At 34.2% G+C, this 23,089-nt stretch overlaps 1 protein-coding gene across 1 annotated transcript; it reads left to right on the top strand.

Annotated features, from left to right (window-relative positions):
- The first annotated feature begins 11,043 nt into the window (after positions 1–11,043).
- LOC127128686 (protein MAIN-LIKE 2-like) lies at positions 11,044–13,293 on the top strand. The gene is made up of 3 exons (XM_051058056.1): positions 11,044–11,159; positions 11,254–11,975; positions 12,056–13,293. Exons 1-3 carry the CDS (start codon positions 11,100–11,102, stop codon positions 12,177–12,179), a joined length of 906 nt encoding a protein of 301 aa, XP_050914013.1. The 5' UTR covers positions 11,044–11,099; the 3' UTR covers positions 12,180–13,293.
- The last annotated feature ends 9,796 nt before the right edge of the window (positions 13,294–23,089 follow it).

Raw genomic sequence — 23,089 nt, 5'->3', positions numbered from 1 at the left:
GTGATGCTTTGATATTGATTGAAACAATGTTGTAAGAATTGCTTGTTGTATTGACTTTAACTGTCATGTTAATTGTTAATTGTCATGATATTTCAAGTGCCAAGTTTCTTACATTTCGATTAAATGTTAGTACACAGTTATGTATGACTTTTTCATATGATATTAGTATGAGCATTCACAAAAAATACATATAATATTAAGTATGTATATTGCCATAACGACCAATTATATTCAATCATTATGGTTTTGATTGAATGAATTTGTTGCATGACGGTACAAGAGTTGTATCTTTAGGGTTTGCAAAAGCATCAAATGTCAATGGTAAATGTTTATTATTATTATTATTATTATTATTATTATTATTATTATTATTATTATTATTATTATTATTATTATTATTATTTATTTACTAATTTATTATTAATTTATTATTAAATAATTTGGTATACAGTTATGACCTTAGATTTTTGGCGTTTGTTTATTTTAAATATTTCGTGATTTATTTTATTTAAGTGTGGCATGCGTGTCGTGATTAATTTTATTTAAATACGATATGTGTGTTTTGACATTTAATTATTTATTTTATCTATTTAAATATTATTAATATTCAAGTTCAAGAGTTGAAATCAAGACATTGCCAAACGATAACGTCGGTGGAGAAGTTTGAGAAGCTTGCTGACGAGTCAAAGAATTGTAATAAAATAGTTTATTAATTCTTTCGTTTTAGGTGATCATTATTGTATTATCAAATTTTATATAATTTATGTATGTGATATATGGAATGTATGTTTATAAGCGCGCGTATGAGATACATAAATTAGTGAGATTAAACTTAAGAAATATCCCTCAATTAAATATTAAGTTAATTATTTTCCTATTTTTTTAGCACTCATCAACACTAGTATCGAATAATTGTTGAAGAGTCTGGGAGAGTCAGGAGCACCAATGAGACTAACGCTCCAGTACCACAAGAGAGGTAGACATTACATCTCAACCCAAAATCTTAAGGTGTTAGGTAAATTGGTCATTTCTCTTATAAATTCAACATTTTATTTCATTCATAGGCAATGTGGGACTTTAACCACTCACACTTACACCTAACATTCTCCCCCACAAGTGTGAGTCCCCACATCCTATAACAGGATCCAACACCGGATCCAGCTTTCTCTCCCTCACAAAGCCGAATCACGGCTCTGATACCACTATTGGAGATTCCAGGATAGTCGGGAGCACCAATAGGACTAGTGCTCCAGGACCATAAGAGAGAGATGTCACATCTCAACCCAAAATCTTAAGATTTTGGGTTAATATGTGATGTCTCTCTCACTTGTGTGTTGCTATTGACTCAACATGGATGTTATGATACCACTATTGAGTCATCATGAGGAGCATCCACATTGTGTCAAAAGCAACACACAAGTGAGAGAGACACAACGTATTCACCTAAAATCTTAAGGTGGTAGGTATATGGATCCTCTCACTTATAAAATGCTCAACCTCCACTTTTCTAAGCAATGTGAGAATTTCAACTCACACTTGTACACAACAATCTCTCCCTCAAGTGTGAGTCCATCCACTATACTCCCCCTCAAGCAGAAGCTCTTTCATCCACATACACTTGTATCATTGTTGCAGGCACTACAACAGAATACGTTGCCTGACCACCATATTGTCAAGAAGACTTTTGATACAAGGAGTTGTCCCCTTAGTTGAACCATCGATTTTGATACCACTGTTGGGTCATCATGAGGAGCATCCACACTGGGTTAAGAGCAACACACAAGTAAGAGAGACACTACATATTCACCCAAAACCTTAAGGTGATGGATGTATAAGTCCTCTCACTTATAAAGTGCTCAACCTCCATTTTTCTAAGCAATGTGGGACTTTCAACTCACATTTGTACACAACAATATCCCCCCAAGTGTGAGTACATCCATTATGCTTTTCCTCAAGCTGAAGTTATTTCATCCATATACATTTGTACTGTCGTTACGGGTATAACAATGAAACATGTTGTCTGACCACCACATTGTCAGGAAGACTTTTGATACAAAGAGTTGGTCCCTTAATTGAATCATCAGCTCTTCTACCACTGCTGGATCATTTAGAGGAGCATCCATATTGGGTCAAGAGCAACACACAAGTGAGAGAGACACCACATATTCACCCAAAATCTTAAGGTGATAGGTGTATAAATCCTCTCACTTATAAAGTGTTCAACCTCCATTTTTCTAAGCAATACGGGACTTCCAACTCACACTTGCTCACAAGAATAATGTAGGTTTAGCCCAACACATGGTGTATATTTTATATTAGTAAGGTTCGATTGGATAAATATAATATCCAACTACTAAATTTTTGGATTTGACTAAACTAAACTAATTATAATAGGATTATATACGTTTAAAAGCAAGAGTTGAGAATAATCCATATGATGGATTAGAATAAGGAGTTATTCATTCAACAGATAAAATTCGAGAGTTGTATTACATACAATTAAAAGAGTTCCTACCTAAATAACGGAGTTTTGTGTAATCCTCTAATGTAGACTTAAAACAAAGTGAAATATAGATCTCGGCCCACTAGAAAATCTTCCAACGGGGTTTTCCGAATCAAATGTATATGGTTATTTCGTTAAGTAAAAATAGTGGAAGCATTTTAATAAAAGTCCTTATTAAAATGATTTAATTTGATACAATCTTTTTACACGTTTTGCAGTTAGAATTTATTTTGCATTTTATTTTATATTATTGTGAAATGTCCTTATGAATGACGTAAGGATCAGAAAGGGAATTCTGAGTTGGTACAGAAATTCAGAATTATTCTCAAGCACGAAAAAAATTGTATGTTCTCAAGAAATCAATTTCTAACAACCGAATATAACTAGATTTGAAGAACGATACTTATGAGAAGGATCAAGTCGAATGTCTAGATATAACATGTCTCAAAATTGTAGTTTTAATACCCTAAACCCACAATATATATATATTTTCTTATATTTTAAAGTAATTAGCATGGTTGAATGAGAAATATAGAACAATGGTGTCACATCAACATAAATACTTAAATTTTTATTTCTAAATAGTAATTGAATTCAAACATAACAATAATGTAATATTTTCTGATTTTAACATAATAGAAAACATAGAAAAATATTCAAGGAAATCATCCCAACTCCGATGTTGTAATATCAAAGCTTTGATTCTAACCCAATTTAACTAGACAACTCAAGATTTCACAAAACATAATTATAAAAAAGGAAATCTAAGTGGCCTTCTACGCTATCTTCCATAATAATCCGCAATGGCTACTCCTCAGTCTCAACCTGAAAATTCTCTGCACATGGGTTCACATGGAGAAACATAGAAACAACAAGTGTGAGATTGTGAGAATACATTCTACAAATTAATAATGATATACATATATTAAGGGTAGCATAAATAAGAGATGTATAATTCTCATGTCATCTTATTCGATCACCTAACATTCACATTATACTTATAACATCACTTAACCTCTCACCATATGCATGTAACATTGGTTAGCATTCCATAATATACATACAACATCAATTCACATTTCACATCATACATATAACTTCATTTAAAATTTTACGATGATCATGTAACATCATTCAACATTTTACAATAAGCATATAACCCCAAATCACGTTTCACATATATACATATAACATCAATTCACTTTTCACATATATACATATATCATAGATTGAAATTTCACGACTAACATGTAACATCAAATTCACACTTCACACATATACACATAACATTGGCTCACTAATGCATAAACTTCATAAAACTCTTGACAAAGATGAAGTTTCTTCCTCATTCTACTCCTATCGCTATCCTCTTGGTGAGATGCGAATTTTCTTGTAGAGTTTTGGAGAAGAAAGAATGAGGGCTTGTTTGAATGGCTTTTTGTTTTTAGTTTTTAAAAAATATTTTTGAAATCAATTTTAAAAAATTGTTTTAAAGAATAAAATAAAATAAAACCTATTTGGCAATCTTATTTTTAAAAACTGTTTTAGAGATGAGAAAATAAAAAAAAAAATTTGCTAGATGTATTTTTAAAATATATTTTAAAAATAAAATTTATATTATTTGTATTTCAATTTTATAATGATTTTTCAGTATATTTTATTTTAATCTAGATATAGTTCGAAATATTTATAGTATAATATTTATCATATTAAATTTAAATGTAAAATTTATGATATGCTTTTAGAATGTTTTTTTTGATATATGTGGGGTGGATATTGAAATAATCATATTAATATCAAATTTACTCTATTTTATATTAATTATCTTTATATTCTTACCAAAAATATCATTTCTAGTAAAAAATGTAGATGTGTAATTTTCTTTAATTTGTTGCACATTTTTTAGTGATGTGTACACTTCCAATTGACTCATCTCATTTTACATGTTTTTTTATATAGAAAACTTATTGAATTAAATTGTCTTGATATTAATTTATTCTAATTAAAATGAATAAAATACTGAATCAAAATATACAAATTTAAAAAAGATTTGAAATGAAGCAGCAATCCAATAATCAAAGAAAATCATTTTTATTTTTCTTGTCCATCGATTATACTTTCAATTAATATTGTTGGATTAATATTATAGAAATTAGATCTTAAAACTACTTCTCCCTCAGTTCTTTTTTAAGTGTCATTTTCTTAAAAAAAATTGTTTCTTTTTAATTGTCACTTACAAAGTTTAAGGTAGTTTTGAACGCACTTTTGTCAAAATTAACTCTAGGTAATTATTATATATAGAGAGAGAGAAAAAGTAAAATGCATGTAGTAAATAATTAAGGGTATTATAGGTAAAAGAAGAATTATTGTTTGAAAAGTAACAATAATGATTAGTTTTCTTAGTATAGGTAAAAAGTAAAAAAAATGACACTTACAAAAGAATATAGAGTATATTTTTTTCGTAGTTAAATACTTTGATTAGCCAATTAATAATCAAATTACAATAATTAGATTTAATTTCATTCATTGATTAATTAATTAAAATTTAAATTTATGGAATTTATATATAAAAATAATCATTTATATAATATTACATTAATCATAAATTAGTATTATAAGACTTGATATCAATACTTTTGAAATGAATTTAAAAAATTACTTATTAAGGGAAGTGATTGTTGACACACTTTCACCACATAATCCATACTTTTTTTAATAGTAAAATATAAAATTGTAATAATATAAAATTATTAATGCATAATATAGAGTTATTAATGAATTAATTAAAAAAATAAATGCTCGTTAGAATGAATTGAATATTTATAAATAAATAATATGTGCTGAAATCCAATTATGTAGTCAATATTAGGTTTATATACTCTTGGTAGTTTTAGGAAGAGTATATTTTAAAATTTTAATATAATAAGTTAAAATAGTATTTATATTTAGTTTTTTAAATGGTGCTTTATATTTAGTTAAAAATAGAGTAATTATTATTAAAGCCAAAAAAAAAATGTTGTAATGTTGTAATTGATAAATGTTTGAAAATTAAATGAAAATTTTAAGTGATGTTATTGTAGTTAATTTAATATTATTATAGAATTTAATTATACATGTAATAATTCAACTTAACTCATTATTTACAATAATACCATTAATGAAAATTGTTGATGTTTTCCGTGTTTTTTGAATCATAGTAGTAGACAAAAAATGAATTTTTTTTTTAAATATCCAGAATTTTTAAAAAAATTTCAAAATTAACCATTTTTTCAAAAATATTACACAAATGGGCAAAATTTGCCCTAAATGTGTACATAGGCGCCACCCTAGTTGGCGCCTACCCTTAATGGGTAGGGCAAGTCGCCACTAGGAGTGGCGCCTACACCCATTCCCATTTTTTTTTTTAACATGTTTTATTATTTTTTTTTAAATTTTTTTTTTAAATATTAGATATTTGATAAATATATTTTTTTTATAAAATATATTAATTTATATCAACACTTATATATAAATAAAATTATTACAAGATATATATATATTAATTTATATATATATATATATTAATTTATATATATATATATATATATATATATATATATATATATTAATTTAATTTATAAACAATTAATATTATACACATGTAAATTAATATATATAAATATTTATTTACAAGATATATATATATATATATATATTAATTTATATATATATTAATTTAATTTATAAGTAAATAATATTATTTATAAATTTTTGGGAGAATTAGGGTTAATCATGTTAAGGTTAATCTATCAATTATAATTAGGGTTTATTGATCGGTTATAATCAGAGTTTGGTAGTTATGACCTAATTGAAACCCTAATTAATCAAGTGCGACACTAATTAGGGTTAAGTAGATTGGTGTACAACCCAGATCTTTTCCTATAAATAAAGTGTTATTTCCTTGCATTTTCTTCACCACTGTTTCTTATCACTTTCTCTATCAAGTTGAGTTCATGGCATCTCCAAGACCGTCGTCATGGCAGCGAACATCATCAAGGCGCCCGGATCCTGAACAAGTAATCTTAAAAAGGGATGGGCATGTTATTTTTTCGCCTTTGAAACCCCCAATGGAGATGAAGTTTTGGAACATCCGTTCGTTGGACCAACTAAAAAGGTCCTTGATGTCTTGGTTAGAGGGAGATTACCAACCTGGTGAAGTCATAAGAAGGATTCAGAGGCTTAGAACAAGGTTCTCATTTGAAACTGGAGAAACAATACGTTGGTGGGTTGAAGTTGAAAGCGACATTGATTGCATCCAAATGATGCATGGATCAGACGATATAGTGTTAACTGTTGTAATTTCTTAGATTTTAATGGTTGTCTGTCATGTTGTTGTTGTATTTGTTATTGTTCTAGTACTTGTTCTTGTTTTAGTACTTGTTTTTGTTCTAGTGTTTGTTTTTGTTTCTCAGGTAATTGGTGTTGTAATGTTAGATGTTTGTGTTTGTTGTTCAAGTGTCATCTTCTATTTGGAATAAAAAGTAAACTTTAATGATAAACAGCATTGGTACACAGATTTATGAAAATGAAAACTAAGTTGTGGAACTAGATCCACGATATGGACATTTGTTCTTATTATGCCCTAGTTGTCTACATATGCTACACTTCCTCTGCATTTTCTCTGTGACGTCCATTTCAGTTCTAATGCGCCTGCTATTTGGGCGACCACTTTTATTCCGCCGCATCGATTCGTTGTGCCAAACAATTTCCCCGTCATACTCTGGCCAATACGCCTCCAATGCTACCACCGGAAAGGGATTGTCGTATACATTGAGCAATGTTGCAACTTTGTAGATTGGAGACACTAGCGATAATGCATCGAAGTGGTTGTGTGAACACGCTGCAATGACATGGGAACAAGGCATACGATAGGCCTGAAATTGACCACAATCGCACCAACGGTCTGGTATTAGGACCCTATACTCTTGTCTGGGCAGCCCTTGGTTGTGGTCAATTGTTTCCTTGACACTAAAAGTGTGGCCATGGCGGTCGAATTCCGTAACCCGATGGCTGCTGGCTTTGGCAGATTCCTGCCTCATAAACTTCATGCAGGCATCACTATATACTTGACTCGTCTGCAACACTTCATTCCAGCGCCTGCCTCTTGTTACGAACAACGTTGCCATCCGAAAATAGGTCGCACTCACCAATGCGGTTACCGGGAGGTCACGTATGCCCTTAAACACGCCGTTCATTGATTCCACAAGATTTGTTGTCATGTGGCCCCACCTCACCCCATCGTCGTATGATCTAGTCCACTTCGCTCTGTCGATATTATCGATCCACCTCCCTGCATCAGAATTTGCCAACACTATTTCTCGGCGGTAGTATTGGAATCCAGGTTGGTTTAATGCATACCCCGCGTTTATCAAATGTTGCTTCAAGAAGTTATCCTTGAACTCCCGCATAAAATTTTGAGCAATATGCCTGATGCAGTAAACATGGGTAGACGGGGGGTCATGCCAACCATTTGCTGGATTATTGTATGCACTGTCTATTGAAGCGTGCCTGTCAGAAATCACACAGATGCCAGCTTGTGGAGTCACGTGCGTTTGGAGATTCTTAAGGAAGAAACTCCAAGCAGCAGCCGTTTCTCCTTCTACCAATGCAAATGCTATTGGGAAAATATTAGAATTGCCATCTTGTGCGACCGCCATCAGTAACGATCCTTTGTATTTCCCATATAGCCAAGTTCCATCGACTTGAACAAGTGGTTTGCAGAATGTGAACCCAATGATGCAGGGACGGAATGCCCAGAAAAGTCTATGGAAAATTCCATTACCTTCTAGACGAGTTCCGTCAGGGGATTGTGCAGGCAAGGTCTCCATTATAGTAACCGTCCCAGGTGAGTACAATCGTAGTGCAGCCAGGTAGCGTGGTAGTTGTTTGTATGATTCCTCCCAGTTACCGTATACCAGTTCAATTGCCTTGGTTTTCGCTAACCAAGCCTTTCTGTATGACAGTGTATATTTGAAAACAGCCACACAATGGGAGATAATTGTTTTCACCTTCAGTGACGGGTCAGCCTCAACTAGAGGTAATATGGAATGGCAGATCATATCATGGCTAAGTTTGCGATGATCCTGTGCCATGTTGGTGTTGACGCAAATGTGAGCTTGAGATATGGACCCTATCACCCACGCATTATGTTTCTTCTTGTACGATGCCATCAACCTATACCCGCACTCCGGATTTTTGCATACAATAACGTATCTTTCCGGATTTGATTTGATAACATCGTAGTCAACACAATTTTTCAAGTGCCAGTTCTTTATTGCTAACAGACACTCTTCCTTGGTCCGAAATTGGTCACCCTTCTTTAAGTCCTCATCAGACCTCATATATGGGTTGTAGAACATATCTGATGAGGGCTCATCCTCGCCCAAGTTAAGTGTTGTGAAGTGCGCAGGCGGTGAGTAGCGTTGCGCTATAGGTATTTGAGCTTGGTCTTCGTCTTCATAATGACGGTTCACCAAGTCATCAACCACGTCTTCAACATCATCAACCACATCGTCTTCAACGTGGTGCTCAACATCTTGTTCGTCATCAATCACAGGATCAATAACCTGTGATTGAATATTCTGAGTTGGTTGAGGTTGTTCCAACACAATGTACAACACTATGTATTCGTAACCAGAGTACTCATGGTTACGAAGCATGTATTGTGTCTCCATGTTATTTTGAATCAATGACTTATAAAACTTGACAGAGTTGTTTTCTGGAAAAAAAAGGTTGTTGATAAAAAATTTGGGACACGGGTTGTCTTAGTTTGGACTCAATCTTCCTTTTCAGGTAAGAGAAGTCAGCTCCTCTATTTAGACAAAAACGAGTGCATTCGGTGTTTCTAAATAGGAAGCCAGACATATCACATTCATAAGTCTCACCATTGACGTGAGCTTTGATTTTGTATTGTGATGAAGATGCCATGTTTTGTGAAGATATTGTGAAGGTTTTGTGAAGGGTTTGTGAAGATTTTGTGAAGGTTTTGTGAAGGTTTTGTGAGGGTTTTGTGATGATATTGTGATGGTTTTTTGAAGGTTTTGTGATGATATTGTGAAGGTTTTGTGAAGATTGCTGTGAAGATATTGTGAATACCTTTGTGAAAATGTGTGTGCATATTTATACTGCAAGATTCCGACACATCTTTGCATGCATGTCTTCAACCAAGCCTTCCCCAAGAGAAACGCATGCAAAACTTGGACACGTGTAAAGCATGCAAGAAACCAAGCCTTCCCCAAGAGCAACGCATGCAAAACTTGGACACGTGTAAAGCATGCAAGAATTTTGACACGTCTACTGCCTATCCATCAAATGTATTCTCCACATAGTCTGAACTTAGTCTCAGCTTTAGCTTTGCTTGCACCAAAAACTTAAACTTCTTGAACTTCCAATACTGAATATCACACTTCCAATACTAAACTACCTCTTTTTTCCATTATGTGTTTAAACAACCTGATTAATTATTTTAAATAATATTCCTACGCATGCCTGAATAAATATTAAACAACCTCATTTATTCAATTTTATTTAAGCTTAATTATTTATTTTAAACAACCTGATTATTTATTTTAAACAATATTCCCACGCATGCCTTCCACGTGTCCAAGTTTTGCATCATCAGATTCCACCAAGTCTTCCCCAAGACAAGACAACTCCCACCTAGTCTGCACCAATGCATGCCAACACTACCACCCCTACACCCATTCTGCAAGATTCCCACGCATGCCTTCCACGTGTCACACCTTTGCATCATCAGATTCCACCAAGTCTTCCCCAAGACAAGACAACTCCCACCTAGTCTGCACCAATGCATGCCAACACTACCACCTAGCCTGCACCTATTCTGCAAGATTCCCACGCATGCCTTCCACGTGTCACACCTTTGCATCATCAGATTCCACCAAGTCTTCCCCAAGACAAGACAAGTGCAACCTAGTCTGCACCAATGCATGCCAACACTACCACCTAGCCTGCACCTATTCTGCAAGATTCCCACGCATGCCTTCCACGTGTCACACCTTTGCATCATCAGATTCCACCAAGTCTTCCCCAAGACAAGACAAGTGCAACCTAGTCTGCACCAATGCATGCCAACACTACCACCTAGCCTGCACCTATTCTGCAAGATTCCCACGCATGCCTTCCACGTGTCCAAGTTTTGCATCATCAGATTCCACCAAGTCTTCCCCAAGACAAGACAACTCCCACCTAGTCTGCACCAATGCATGCCAACACTACCACCTAGCCTGCACCTATTCTGCAAGATTCCCACGCATGCCTTCCACTTGTCACATTTTTGCATCATCAGATTCCACCAAGCCTTCCCCAAGACAAGACAACTCCCACCTAGTCTGCACCAATGCATGCCAACACTACCAATGCATGCCAACACTACCACGCATGCCTTACACTTATCACATTTTTGCATATTCAGTCTACTTGAAAACGAGTATAAATAGAGGGTCATTCTTGCAAGTTTTCATCAACCACTAACACTTTTATTCAGAGAACTCCGGCGAAACTTCTCATCCACCCCACTTCGTTCTACATTGCAGTCATGTCTCTTCTTACCATGGGCCAAGAACACAGAGGCACTAGGGCAAACATTGCCTCATTCGTAAGTTTTTCTTGAACATTGCCTCTTTCATATGTTTGTAATTAGTTTTTTAAAAGTCCAATCTAATGATTGTTTATATTGTTTGTTTTTAAAGGATCCCAAGAAATTTCGTCAACGTTCACACCCAATGCCTTATCCAGACCCATGGTGCGTACCTTACATACAACGTGCGGGTTTCGGTCATGTTATGCATGTCGTAAATGCCACAATTGATGTCAAATTCATTTTGGCTCTGTGTGAACGTTGGAGACCTGAGACACACACTTTTCACCTACCAACTGGTGAATGTACCATCACATTAGAGGACGTGTACATGCTTTTGGGTCTTAGAATAGATGGTAAGCCTGTCACCGGAAATGTTCAACAGCCTAACCAAATATGTGTTCAAATGTTGGGGGTAGACCTGGTCGAGGGTGAGGGGTCTGCCAAAGCAAGGGGTCAGGGTATTAAATTATCTAGCCTACAAATGTACCACGACTCCATAACTTTGACTGAGGAATCCTCCGAACAAGAAAAAGTCATAAAAACCCGGGTTTACATTATGCTATTGTTTGGGAACTTGCTATTTCCCGAAGGGACGGGAAATAGCATAAACTTTATGTACTTGAGTTTGCTCGGGGACATTGATAGAATAAGCACATATAGTTGGGGTTCTGCAGTATTAGCATTCCTATATAGCTCTTTGTGTAAAAATGAACAAAATGAGCACTGTACATTTTCTGGATGTGCTTTCTTGCTCCAAACATGGGGGTGGTGGAGATTGCCGAGGCTAGCCCCAGAAAATCCTAATGTCTACTCCTTCCCCTACGCAACTAGGTAAATTTATGATGTTATTTCATTTTGTATATTTATTCTATACATATTTGTAACTAATATTATTTATCTTTTTTTTTTAGGTTCATTGCAACCGGACTGGATTACAGTCTTACCCCCAAAAATAAAATTATATTTTATCGTCAACTCTTGGATCGTCTCCGAGCACAAGATGTATTACCACTAAATCACTCAGCTTCTAACTGATTTATTAATATCATGCATTCTCGATAAATAACATTTTTACTTTTTTCTTTGCAGTTTATTTGGAGGCCATATTTGGGATTGGAACATCAACCCAACCCCGAAGATGCAGCTGTTTGGACAGCAAAAACGGCCATAATGCGGTTCACCACTGTGGAGATGCACCAAAGTGACTGTGTCAAGCTTCAATTCGGAATGCATCAAGAAATCCCAGGCCCCCCAATGTCTATGGAACCTTGGCATCTAAAAAAAGTCAGCCACCAGTGGTATGCCCAAAATTGGAAGGAATTTGCTAAGGAGTTTCGTAAAATGTGGAAAGACCGTGCCCACTATGTTCTACAATTTCCGGTGGCGCCCAACGAAATGAAGCCGACAAGGGAATATGTGGATTGGTATAGAGCAAATACAAATCCAGAAATGATTGTGTCTGACCCGTTCTATTTGGACGATCCCCGGATGCAACAACCATATTTCCAACAACAACAACCACCACAGTATTCCCAACAACAACAACCACCACCTTATTACCAACAACAACCACCACCACCATTTTACCAACAACAACCACCACCACCTTATTACCAACAACAACCACCACCACCATATTACCAACAACAACCACCACAACACATGTCCACCCCCCAACCAAATCAACAATACATACCACAAACTAAACCCTAATACCATGAAGACTACCAACAACAAACTCAACATTCCCACCACCATCAACACTCCCAACACCTACCACAATATCAATCCCCCCACTTCCACCAATCCCAACACTTCCATCACGACAATGTCCCGAGCTCTTCCAGTCCTCCACCTAGCCCCGACACGGGTATACAAGAGGACTACCAACAGGACTACTACACACCACAACAAACATTGCACTTTGGCCAACCCGATTCAACCCTAAACTACCAAAGACCACAATTCGAGGGCGCACCCAACAGTAGTCAGTTTGTCCCACCGAGACAAAGCTTTGAGGGCGCAGAGGGGACCCGTCTTTCCTACAGCACTGAAGGGACTTCGACCCAACCACAACGGCAAACGGCAAGGGGACGCATTAGGGCAAGGGGTGGTAATAGGGAAGCACCACCACCACGTGAACCGTCTAGGCGAGTAATTAGACCTCCCCCGTGCGGATCGTACCAGGGACCGCATCATATGTGATTAATCATATCTTTGTAATATTTGTCTTGTCTATTATTTAAATAAAAATATTTTCTGTTTATTATCTTTATATCTTTATCTTTATCTTTAAAAATATTGTCTATCATATCTTTATATATATTAATTACTTATAAATATTAAAAATATTAGAATTTCCAAAAATTTACAAATAATATTAATTACTTATAAATTAAATTAATATATATATATATATATATATATATATATATATATATATATATATATATATATATATATATATATATATATATATATATATATATATATATATATATATATATATATATATATATATATATATATATATATATATCTTGTAAAAAAAATTATTTATTTATATGTGTTAATATAAATTAATATAATTAATAAAAAATAAAAAAATTTAAATTAAAAAAAATTAAAAAAACAAAAAAATAACATTTAAAAAAAAAAGGGAATGGGCATAGGCGCCACTCCTAGTGGCGACTTGCCCTACCCATTAAGGGTAGGCGCCAACTAGGGTGGCGCCTAAGGGTAAAATTTGGCCAAAAATGGCCATTTGTGTAATTATTTTGAAAAATGATATATTTTTGAAATTTTTTTGAAATTTTGGGATATTTAAAAAAAAATCACAAAAAATTGGAATTAGAAAGCAAAACACTGTTGAGCTGTTTTTGTTTTTCTGTTTTGTTTTCTGTTTTGAAAAGAGGAAAATTTAAAACAGTTTCGGAAAATAGTTTTTAAAAAATATAAACCAAACCAATTTTCTAATTTTTAAGTTTTAGAGAAGAGAAAACAATTTTTGAAAAGGCAATCAAACAAGCCCTGAATTTTTGGTGTACTAGTGTTTTTCTTTCTCTAGTGGTTCTTTTCTCACGGAACATGTATTTTCCTCCCTCCTTGTTCTCTCTCTCTAACTTCCCTATTTATTCTTTAATTTCCCATTTATTTATTTTCCTTCAATAAAAAATCAGATTTATTATTATTGTTTTCAATATTTTAAACCTTCCTTTCCCAATCTCCCTTCTCCCACTTAATTCTAATAATTCTATTAAATTTTTTAAATTAATTCATTCTATTACTTCATATTCTTAATAATAATAAACTCCCCCTTAATTCTAAAATCAACCTATATATTTTCTTTTTAACTATTACAATATTATTAATAATAATAATAATAATAATAGAACAATAATGATAATACTAATAATAATAGTCTGCTTGTTTTTTTTGGGTGTTACAACTCTCCCTCACTTATTAAATTTTTGTCCTATTTTTTTTCCCTGAAACAAACAAGTATGGATAAGACTCAGACTTTCTAGCTCCCAAATCACATAATTGTTGCGCTACTCTGATGTTCTATATTAATTCCATGACAAACTAAGCAATAACACATGAGCTCTGCAACATCCTTCTTCATGTCTAGCCACCAAAATATTCTTTTAAGGTCTTGATACATCTTTGTAGCTTCCAGACTATTATTCACGCCACTTCTATCACTTGCTTCCAGAGTTATCTTCTTAAGTTCCAATATGTCTGGCAGACAACTTTAATCCAAAATCTCATAGTTCCATCATCACGTACCGTGAAATCCATTTCTTATCCTTCACTTATTAGCACCAATTTATCTAACAAATACAAATCCCATTTTTGACCTTCTTGAATTTTCTTCTAACACATTGTTAGTTAATTTAGACATACCCAATTTTACGCACTTTGGCGTTAGTTCACATACCAAGCTTAAATCTATAAACCGCTCAATTAAACATATATCCGTAAGCATTAATGCTGACATATTCAATGACTTTCTACTTAACGCAATTGTTACTACATTAGCTTTCCCCGGGTGATATTCAACTCGAAGTCATGCTCCTCCAAAAATTCCATCCATCTTCTCTGCCTCATATTCAATTCCTTCTGGTCAAACATATACTTCAAACTCATATGATCATTGAAAACCTCAAATCTTGACCCATAAACATAATGCCTCCAAAACATAAGCATATAAATTATCGTCGCTTACTCCAAATCTTGAGTTGTCTAGAAGCATAAGCTACAACTTGACCCTTCTGCATAAGCACACCGCTTAATCCCAATTTATATACATCACAATATGCCACAAAAGATTCACTTAGATTTGGTAGAATCAAGATTGGCGTTGATGCCAATCTCTTCTTAAGTTATTGGAAACTCTCTTCACGCTGAACAACCACACTTGGACAACTTAGCATACAACTTCTTGTTCTTTAAGGTCTGCAACATGACTCTCAAATGTTCTGCATACTCTTCATCTGATATAAACACCATGACAAACTGATCTAATTAAGAATTAAAAATTCTATTCATATATTCCATAAACTCTCTTATGCATTTGACAGACCTTATTACATAACTGAATACTCGTATGAGCATAACATATTATGAGCAAAATCTAAGGAATATCCTCCAAATTCACTAGAATCTTACTAAACACACAAGCTCCTACCAAATTATCTGTAAATGTCATCAATTCTTAGAAGAGGATACATGTTCTTAATTGTGACTTTATTTAATTGACAATAATCAGATTTCCCGAGGCGTTAACGCCATTAAGAGCAAAGACTCTTCCATTGGCATGATGACGTTAACCACTACTTGGCTCTTTCTTCAATTTCTGACAATATATGCTGATGTGACCCTGCTCTCTACAATTGAAACATGTTGGAGTTACATCCTTGCACTCAGAGACACAATGACCTAGCTTTCTAGATTCTCCACAACTCTGAGAAGTCAAAGTACCTCTCCCATTACTTCCACTCAACTACCATTACCGTGGCCACTCCCAGCTACGGACTTCTGCTTGCCTTTGGCATTTGGGATTGCATGTGGCTTCCATATATTTTGATCACTGAATTTCTTATCCTTTTGAGAAATCACACTATTATAGTGAGTGAACCTTGCTCTACTATTCTCATCATAATACTACATTTGTTCATCAACACTAAAAATGGAAAATCCCCTAATAACCAATAAACTGTTTGATTTCATGATACAGACTAAATATAAATTTCACACACTTGGAACCCTCGGTGTCCAAACCATTACAGTGAGGACAAAACATGGACAATTCTTCAAACTTGGTTGCATAGTCAGCCACGAACATGTAACTCTGCTTCAGCTCCAAGAATTCAATTTCTTTAAAGTTGTGAAAATCTGCTGGAAAATACTTGTCCAAAAATTCTTTCTTGAAATTATACCAAGTAATAGTAGTATGATTATCCGAAAATTCTTTCTTGAAATTATACCAAGTAATAGTAGTATGATCCGCTGTCGCACACGGGTCAAAACCGAGTAATAAAATATAGTAAAGGGGAAGCGACACCTCGAGTATCGTATCACAAGGACTCTTGGAAAATTAACCAAATAAGAAAACAAAATAAGGGTTTTGATTCGATTAAGAATAAGTGATTATAAAATATGATTATAAAAAGTGATTATGAAATAAGTCGATCTACTGGTTTGGTTTCCTAACTTATCATTGGTTAATATAACAAGCGCATTGATACTAATATATGATACGTGTTCCTAATTTCTGAATTAAGCAAACAGATTCCGAATTAAGTAAACGGGTTAAGCATACGCGAATTAAGCAAACACGATTATGGAACATATATAAATCAAAATTAATCAACACATATTATATAGAACTTGAATAAAGCATATAAGACATAGAATAAAATATTGAAAGGGAAAAGACATTTGATAGAAAATTAAGAAACCTCAAAGTATCGGCGAAAACCGATTACAGCAGATCAACCTTGTGAATTTTAGTTCTTCATGAAATCTTCTAAGCAATATTATATCATCAAAATTCAGAATAGAATTACTATAGTAGTGAAAGACCTAATATAATAAAAGGTAAATTCGGGCCCTTATGGGGTCCAACTCGAAAATTACAAAAACTGACCCAAACTAACTATTTTAATTAAGTGTGGAACTTCAACGGATTATTCGACCCTCCTTCACTTCGAATCAACTTTTGACTTTAACATGAAATTTGTATCTTTTTCTCTTATCTTTCCAACTCATATTAGAATGTATTAATATGATTCTCGTAGCTTAAGCTATGGTATGTATAGTAGCAAGGTATCAAATAACTGTGTATGCTGAAAATAAAGTACGGAAATAAAATAAAAGCAAAAATAAACTTAAATATAAAAACACACTAAAATAGTAAAAAATAATAGAATAAACTATAGAAACTCCTAAGTACAATTATAGAAGAATATGCATCAAAATTCACTGATCAAATTCCCCTACACTTGAACTTTTGCACTCCGACCAAAATTACAATTTCAAAACAAAAGGAAAGAAAACAAAACATGCACTTCCAAAAGTTTTCAAGATATAAGGTACAAGCAGAATTTTAAGTCCAAGCTTCAAGAATATGGTGTTAGTAAGCAACTTTTGTGACATTCAAAGCAGATAGGAAAACAGATTACCAAAGAGTACATCAACAGCAGTAAGATCCTCACAAGATAAAATTCACTCAACTCTCAAGTGTTTAGATTAATTGTTTACACTCAAAGCACAACATGAAAATTAGTACTGCCATAAGCTTTAAAAAATTCTAACATCCGCAATTGAAATACATGCACACAAAGATCAAAAGGACTTTTATTTGGTTGTAATATGGCCAAGGTATGGGTGAGATAAATTCTAAGGGGTACTAGGCTAAAATTCAAAGAGACAAAAAAGACTTAAAAGAAACTGCGGGAGTTGAATTTACAAAATATTTCATTCACTTGAACAACTCTATAGTAACTGTTTTCATTCTTTTTTTTTCTTTTCATAAGGAGTATGTATTGATATGTATACATCCTTCTATTTTTTTTTCATTTATTTTTTTTTCTTTTCTATTTTCTTGTTCTACCAACTTCTGAAATATTACAAACATAATTATTCAACCTCACACAACTCCAAACAAGACTCTTTCAACCCTTTGAATAGGGTGATAACATTGTTTTTCACTTCTCGGTTTGTAATGAGTTTTAAACAAAAAAAATGATTATAGGCTCAAGAGGGTTTCAAAAAAGGGATGATATTATTTAAGGGTTGGATTTTTGGCTAACTGGCTAAAAAAAACAAAAAATAAAACTACATTTATTATATCAGTGTGCACAAGTAAGCAATAGTATCCACAAGAGTCAATTCAAGTTCTAGAGACTAACAGACATGAGTGAATCACACAAGAAAGAAAGAGATGGATTTTTGTATGTTATACATAAATGATGTACAATTTAGATGTACAATTGTTAAGGCTCAAAATCTCACAAGGTTAATTGATATACCACAAAGGATGTACAATTTAGAGTTTAGTCCTACCTATCATACTAAAAATGCACAACAAATCTTTTACATCACACCACAAGACTTTAGTCAAGAGAACTAAGAAAAATACTCCTAATTATAACTCAAAAACCAAAGGAAAAAACATGCAATTTTTTTTTGCAACTAAAAACCAAAAATAGAGAAAAACTGAAAAAACAAAATAAACAAAACAAAACAAATAAATGGTTCCCTCCCCCATACTTAAAACATACATTGTCCTTAATGAAAACCCATAAATATGAAATAAGAGTGGGAGAAAGGAAATAACACACCTGAGGAGTCAAGGTGGATAAATGATCACATAAGCAGCCTTTCCAAAAGAGAGCTCTTCTACATTCTCTTCTTCCAAAGTCGGGTTCTCATTGAGTAGATTTGGGTAGTGTTCATTGACCTTGAAATTTTGATTAATGCATTCGCCTTGTATTCCAGGATCAAAGAAGAATCTTCGATAAGTAAAAATGTTGAATGGGCACGTGAAAGTGATCTCCTTTTTCACAACATCAAGAATCAAAGGATTACGGGGCTACCTCACTACTTTTGTTTCATATTTAAGTGAGATCTTATACATACATATGGATGGGCTAATATCACGAGTGTCAGCCAAGGTCCATCCAATTTCCTTCTTATGTTTCTGCGTAAGTTGAAACTTTGATGAACAATATGAATCCTCGGGAAGTGGTTTAGGCTCTAAAAAAGGTGGTTGTTCAATGGATGGTATGTTTGGGGAAGCCGGGATGTCGAGAGCTTCAACTGCATAAACAGCTTCATCGATAAATTCACCTGTAGGAGAAATGTTACCCTGCAAGGCAGCATCAATCTCAGCACATACAACACATAGGTTAGTGTCAGTACAATCATCACATGAATAAGCATCATCAAACCCAAATATAGATGGAAAATCAAGTGAAAACAATTCAGAAAAAGTGTCATCAACCACCTCAAAGATCAATTCAATATGAAAAATGGAATGCTCCTCCAAGGGATGTTTCATGGCATTAAAAATTTTAAATTTCGCGACAATGTCACCAAATTCCATGGACATGGTTCCATCGTCAACATCAATTTTTGTTTTCGCTGTTTTCATGAACGGTCTGCCTAAAATGATGGGCGATCTTCTTGAATTTGGTTCTCCATACATGTCCATAATGTAAAAATTTGCAGGAAAAATCAAGTCATTAACTTGAACAAGCACATATTTCACTACTCCAATAGGGTGAGCATTGCTTTTGTTCGCCAGTTGAATGATTAAACTTGTATGCTGCAAAAGACCAAGATCAAGGTTATTATAAATAGAAGTAGCCATAACATTAATGCCTGCTCCTAAATCAAGCATGCAATTTTCGAATTTACTATCCCCAATGGTACAAGGAATAGCAAAAGTTCTTGGATCCTTACACTTTTGTGGCATGTCCTGAGTGAGGGTTGAACTAGTAAGTGAAGTGTTGGGCTGAATAAGGGCCGAAACATTTCGTCCCAAATTCACTCTCTCATTTTCAGTAAGCCTTCTCTTGTGTGTGCACAAATCCTTCCAAAATTTTGCATATTTTGGGACCTGCTTAATCACATCAAGTAGTGGAATGTTCACTGCCACCTTTCTGAATACATCCAAATCTCTCTCTCTCTCTCTCTCTCTCTCTCTCTCTCTCTCTCTCTCTCTCTCTCCCTCTCTCTCTCTTTGTCTTCCTCATCAATTTTCTTATTTTTCATGACTTTTTATGGAAAAGGTATTGGTGGTATATACTCTTTTTCAACCTGCAACTTTTCTGGATCTCAAGGAAATTGAACTCACATTGGGGATTTTTGGATTCAGTACTGTTTGGGCAGATAGTTGGTTCGATCCTTGGGCTTGTTGCATGGCATTCATTGAAGTGGAAAGTTGTCCAATCTGTGTCTCCAAGTCTGAATACTGGAATCTATTCGTTGTTGAAATTGGAGATTGCTCACAGCCATTTGCTTGACAAGATCCTCAAGTGAATATCCGAAAGGTATAAAGGTCGTTACTTGGGGAGGGTTATGTGGTAGTGATGGCAGGGGTAGCATCAATTGTTTCACTAAAGAGGTAAGTTCATTAACTCTGGTTTCTAGAGCGTTGTTGGAAGAAGAAACCTGAATCTCATTCACACCTTTTGCTTTGACCATAACATTATCCCTTATTGTGAACTGTTGGGAGTTGAGTGACATGTTCTCAATCAAGGATTTGGCAGCAGCTGGAGTCTTATCAATAAGTGCTCCATGTCATACCCCAATTTTGTCTGGGCATATTTAAATTTTTGTAAAATCGATTTCATTTTCAGTTTACATCATATGTACAGCATAACATGCATTTTATCATTAATAATAACTAAAATATCAGTTAGAATAAATTTATTGAAAATACAGACAAATCGGTTGAATCTATTCTCAATAACGTGCAAAAATCAGCGGGTAAAAAGTTTCAAAATTAAAATTGCAGACGACAGTATTATTAATCTATGGTTCACGTATTTTAACCTGGTGTGCTCGTTATATTTTTCAGCAGCTGTTTCAGTTGCGTTTTGACCCGCCTGGGCCTTTTAACCGGTGAAAATTTATTTCAAAATTTAAAGAAACGCTGTATTTTTTCAATAAGTATATTTTGTACTGATCATTTTAGTGTGCCCGATTTAATTTTTTGAGCAAATTTATATCCGACTTTTATTTATAATCGATCATTTTTTTTAGGTTAATTATTCAACTAAAGTAAAAAAAAAATTGTGTAATTGTACACATAAGTATTATCACAAAAGGATTTGTACACATAAGGGCAAAAGGGTAATTGTACACATAAGTATTATCACAAAAGGATTTGTCAGGTCACATGACATTTTTGTGTCTTGGGTAGCAGTGATGTGTTTCTAGATACCGCTCATTGTTTATTATGTTAAATACGTGATTTAATATTATTGTCAATGCCGCAAAAACCTACAGGGTCACACACAAAATGACGGATTGATGAGAGATAAAGTAACTAAGGAACACCGTAAGGTACGGTGCCCTTAAGTGAATTGTAGAACATCGTAAGGTACGATGTACTTAAGTAGAATACGAAATATGGTAAGGTACCACACACTTAAGTGGGATTTTTAGCTTGCAGCCTACACAAGTGGTTCTATAAATAGAACCCTTGTGCAAAAGCATTTGTGCAGTTGTAATTTCGTTTCTCTCTCTCTCACTCAAAGCCTTCATTCGTAGCAGCTAGCACTGAGATTGAAGGAATCCGTTCGTGTGGACTGAGTAGAGGCGTTGTCACCATTCAACGTTCATGATCTCTCCGTAGATATGCATCAAAGGTTTCAATCGTCACAAGAGGTAAAAATTCTATCACTGATCATGCTCATTCGTAAGGATCACTAAAGGAGAAATTTTTTAAATTTCGCTGTGTTTTGGATCGCTCTTCTCCTACAAGTACAATCATCACATGAATAAACATAATCAAACCCAGATAGAGATGGAAAATCAAGTGAAAACAATTTATAAAAAGTGTCATCAACCAACTCAAAGATCAATTCAATAAGAAAAACGGAATGTTCCTCCAAGGGATGTTTCATGGCATCGAAAATGTTAAATTTCGCGACAATGTCACCAAATTCCATGGACATGGTTCCAATGTCAACATCAATTTTTGCTTTCTTCGTCTTCATGAACAGTCTGCCTAAAATGATGGGCGATATGCTTGAATTTGTTTCTCCATACATGTCCAGAATGTAAAAATCTACAAGAAAAATCAAGTCGTTAACTTGAACAGGCACATCTTCCACTACTCCAATAGGGCGAGCATTGCTTCTGTTCGCCAGTTGAATGATTAAACATGTATGCTGCAAAGGACCAAGATCAAGGTTATTATAAACAGAAGTAGGCATAACATTAATGCCTGCTCCTAAATCAAGTATGCAATTTTCGAATTTACTATCCCCAGTGGTACAAGGAATAGCAAAAGTTCTTGGATCCTTGCACTTTTGTGGCATGTCCTGAGTGAGGGTTGAACTGGTAAGTGAAGTGTTGGGATGAATAAGGGCCAAAACATTTCGTCCGAAATTCACTCTCTCATTTCCGGTAAGCTTCCTCTTGTGTGTGCACAAATCCTTCAGATACTTTGCATATTTTGGGACCTGCTTAATCACATCAAGTAGTGGAATGTTCACTGCCACCTTTATGAATACATCCAAAATCTCTGTCTCTCTCTCTCTCTTTGTCTTCCTCATCAATTTTCTTATTTTTCATAACTCTTTATGGAAAAGGGATTGGTGGTACATACTCTTTTTCAGCCCCAACAACAACAAAAGGTTCAGATGTTGTACTAACAATTTTTTTATTTTTTTCTGGGGCCGATTCTGCAACTTTTTTGGATCTCA

Source organism: Lathyrus oleraceus, chromosome 3 (genome assembly GCF_024323335.1).
Source record: "Lathyrus oleraceus cultivar Zhongwan6 chromosome 3, CAAS_Psat_ZW6_1.0, whole genome shotgun sequence".
Lineage (NCBI taxonomy): Eukaryota > Viridiplantae > Streptophyta > Magnoliopsida > Fabales > Fabaceae > Lathyrus > Lathyrus oleraceus.
Note: the sequence above shows the minus strand (reverse complement) of the source record. Positions and strands in the feature narration are given on the sequence as shown.

What these genes read in the sequence shown, in the direction of transcription:
- LOC127128686 (XM_051058056.1), top strand. Translation starts at nt 11,100, where the DNA reads ATGTCTCTTCTTACCATGGGCCAAGAACACAGAGGCACTAGGGCAAAC. An exon ending in GGGCAAACATTGCCTCATTC is followed by an intron (nt 11,160 to 11,253) that starts GTAAGTTTTTCT and finishes TTGTTTTTAAAG; the next exon opens with GATCCCAAGAAATTTCGTCA. An exon ending in TCCTTCCCCTACGCAACTAG is followed by an intron (nt 11,976 to 12,055) that starts GTAAATTTATGA and finishes TTTTTTTTTTAG; the next exon opens with GTTCATTGCAACCGGACTGG.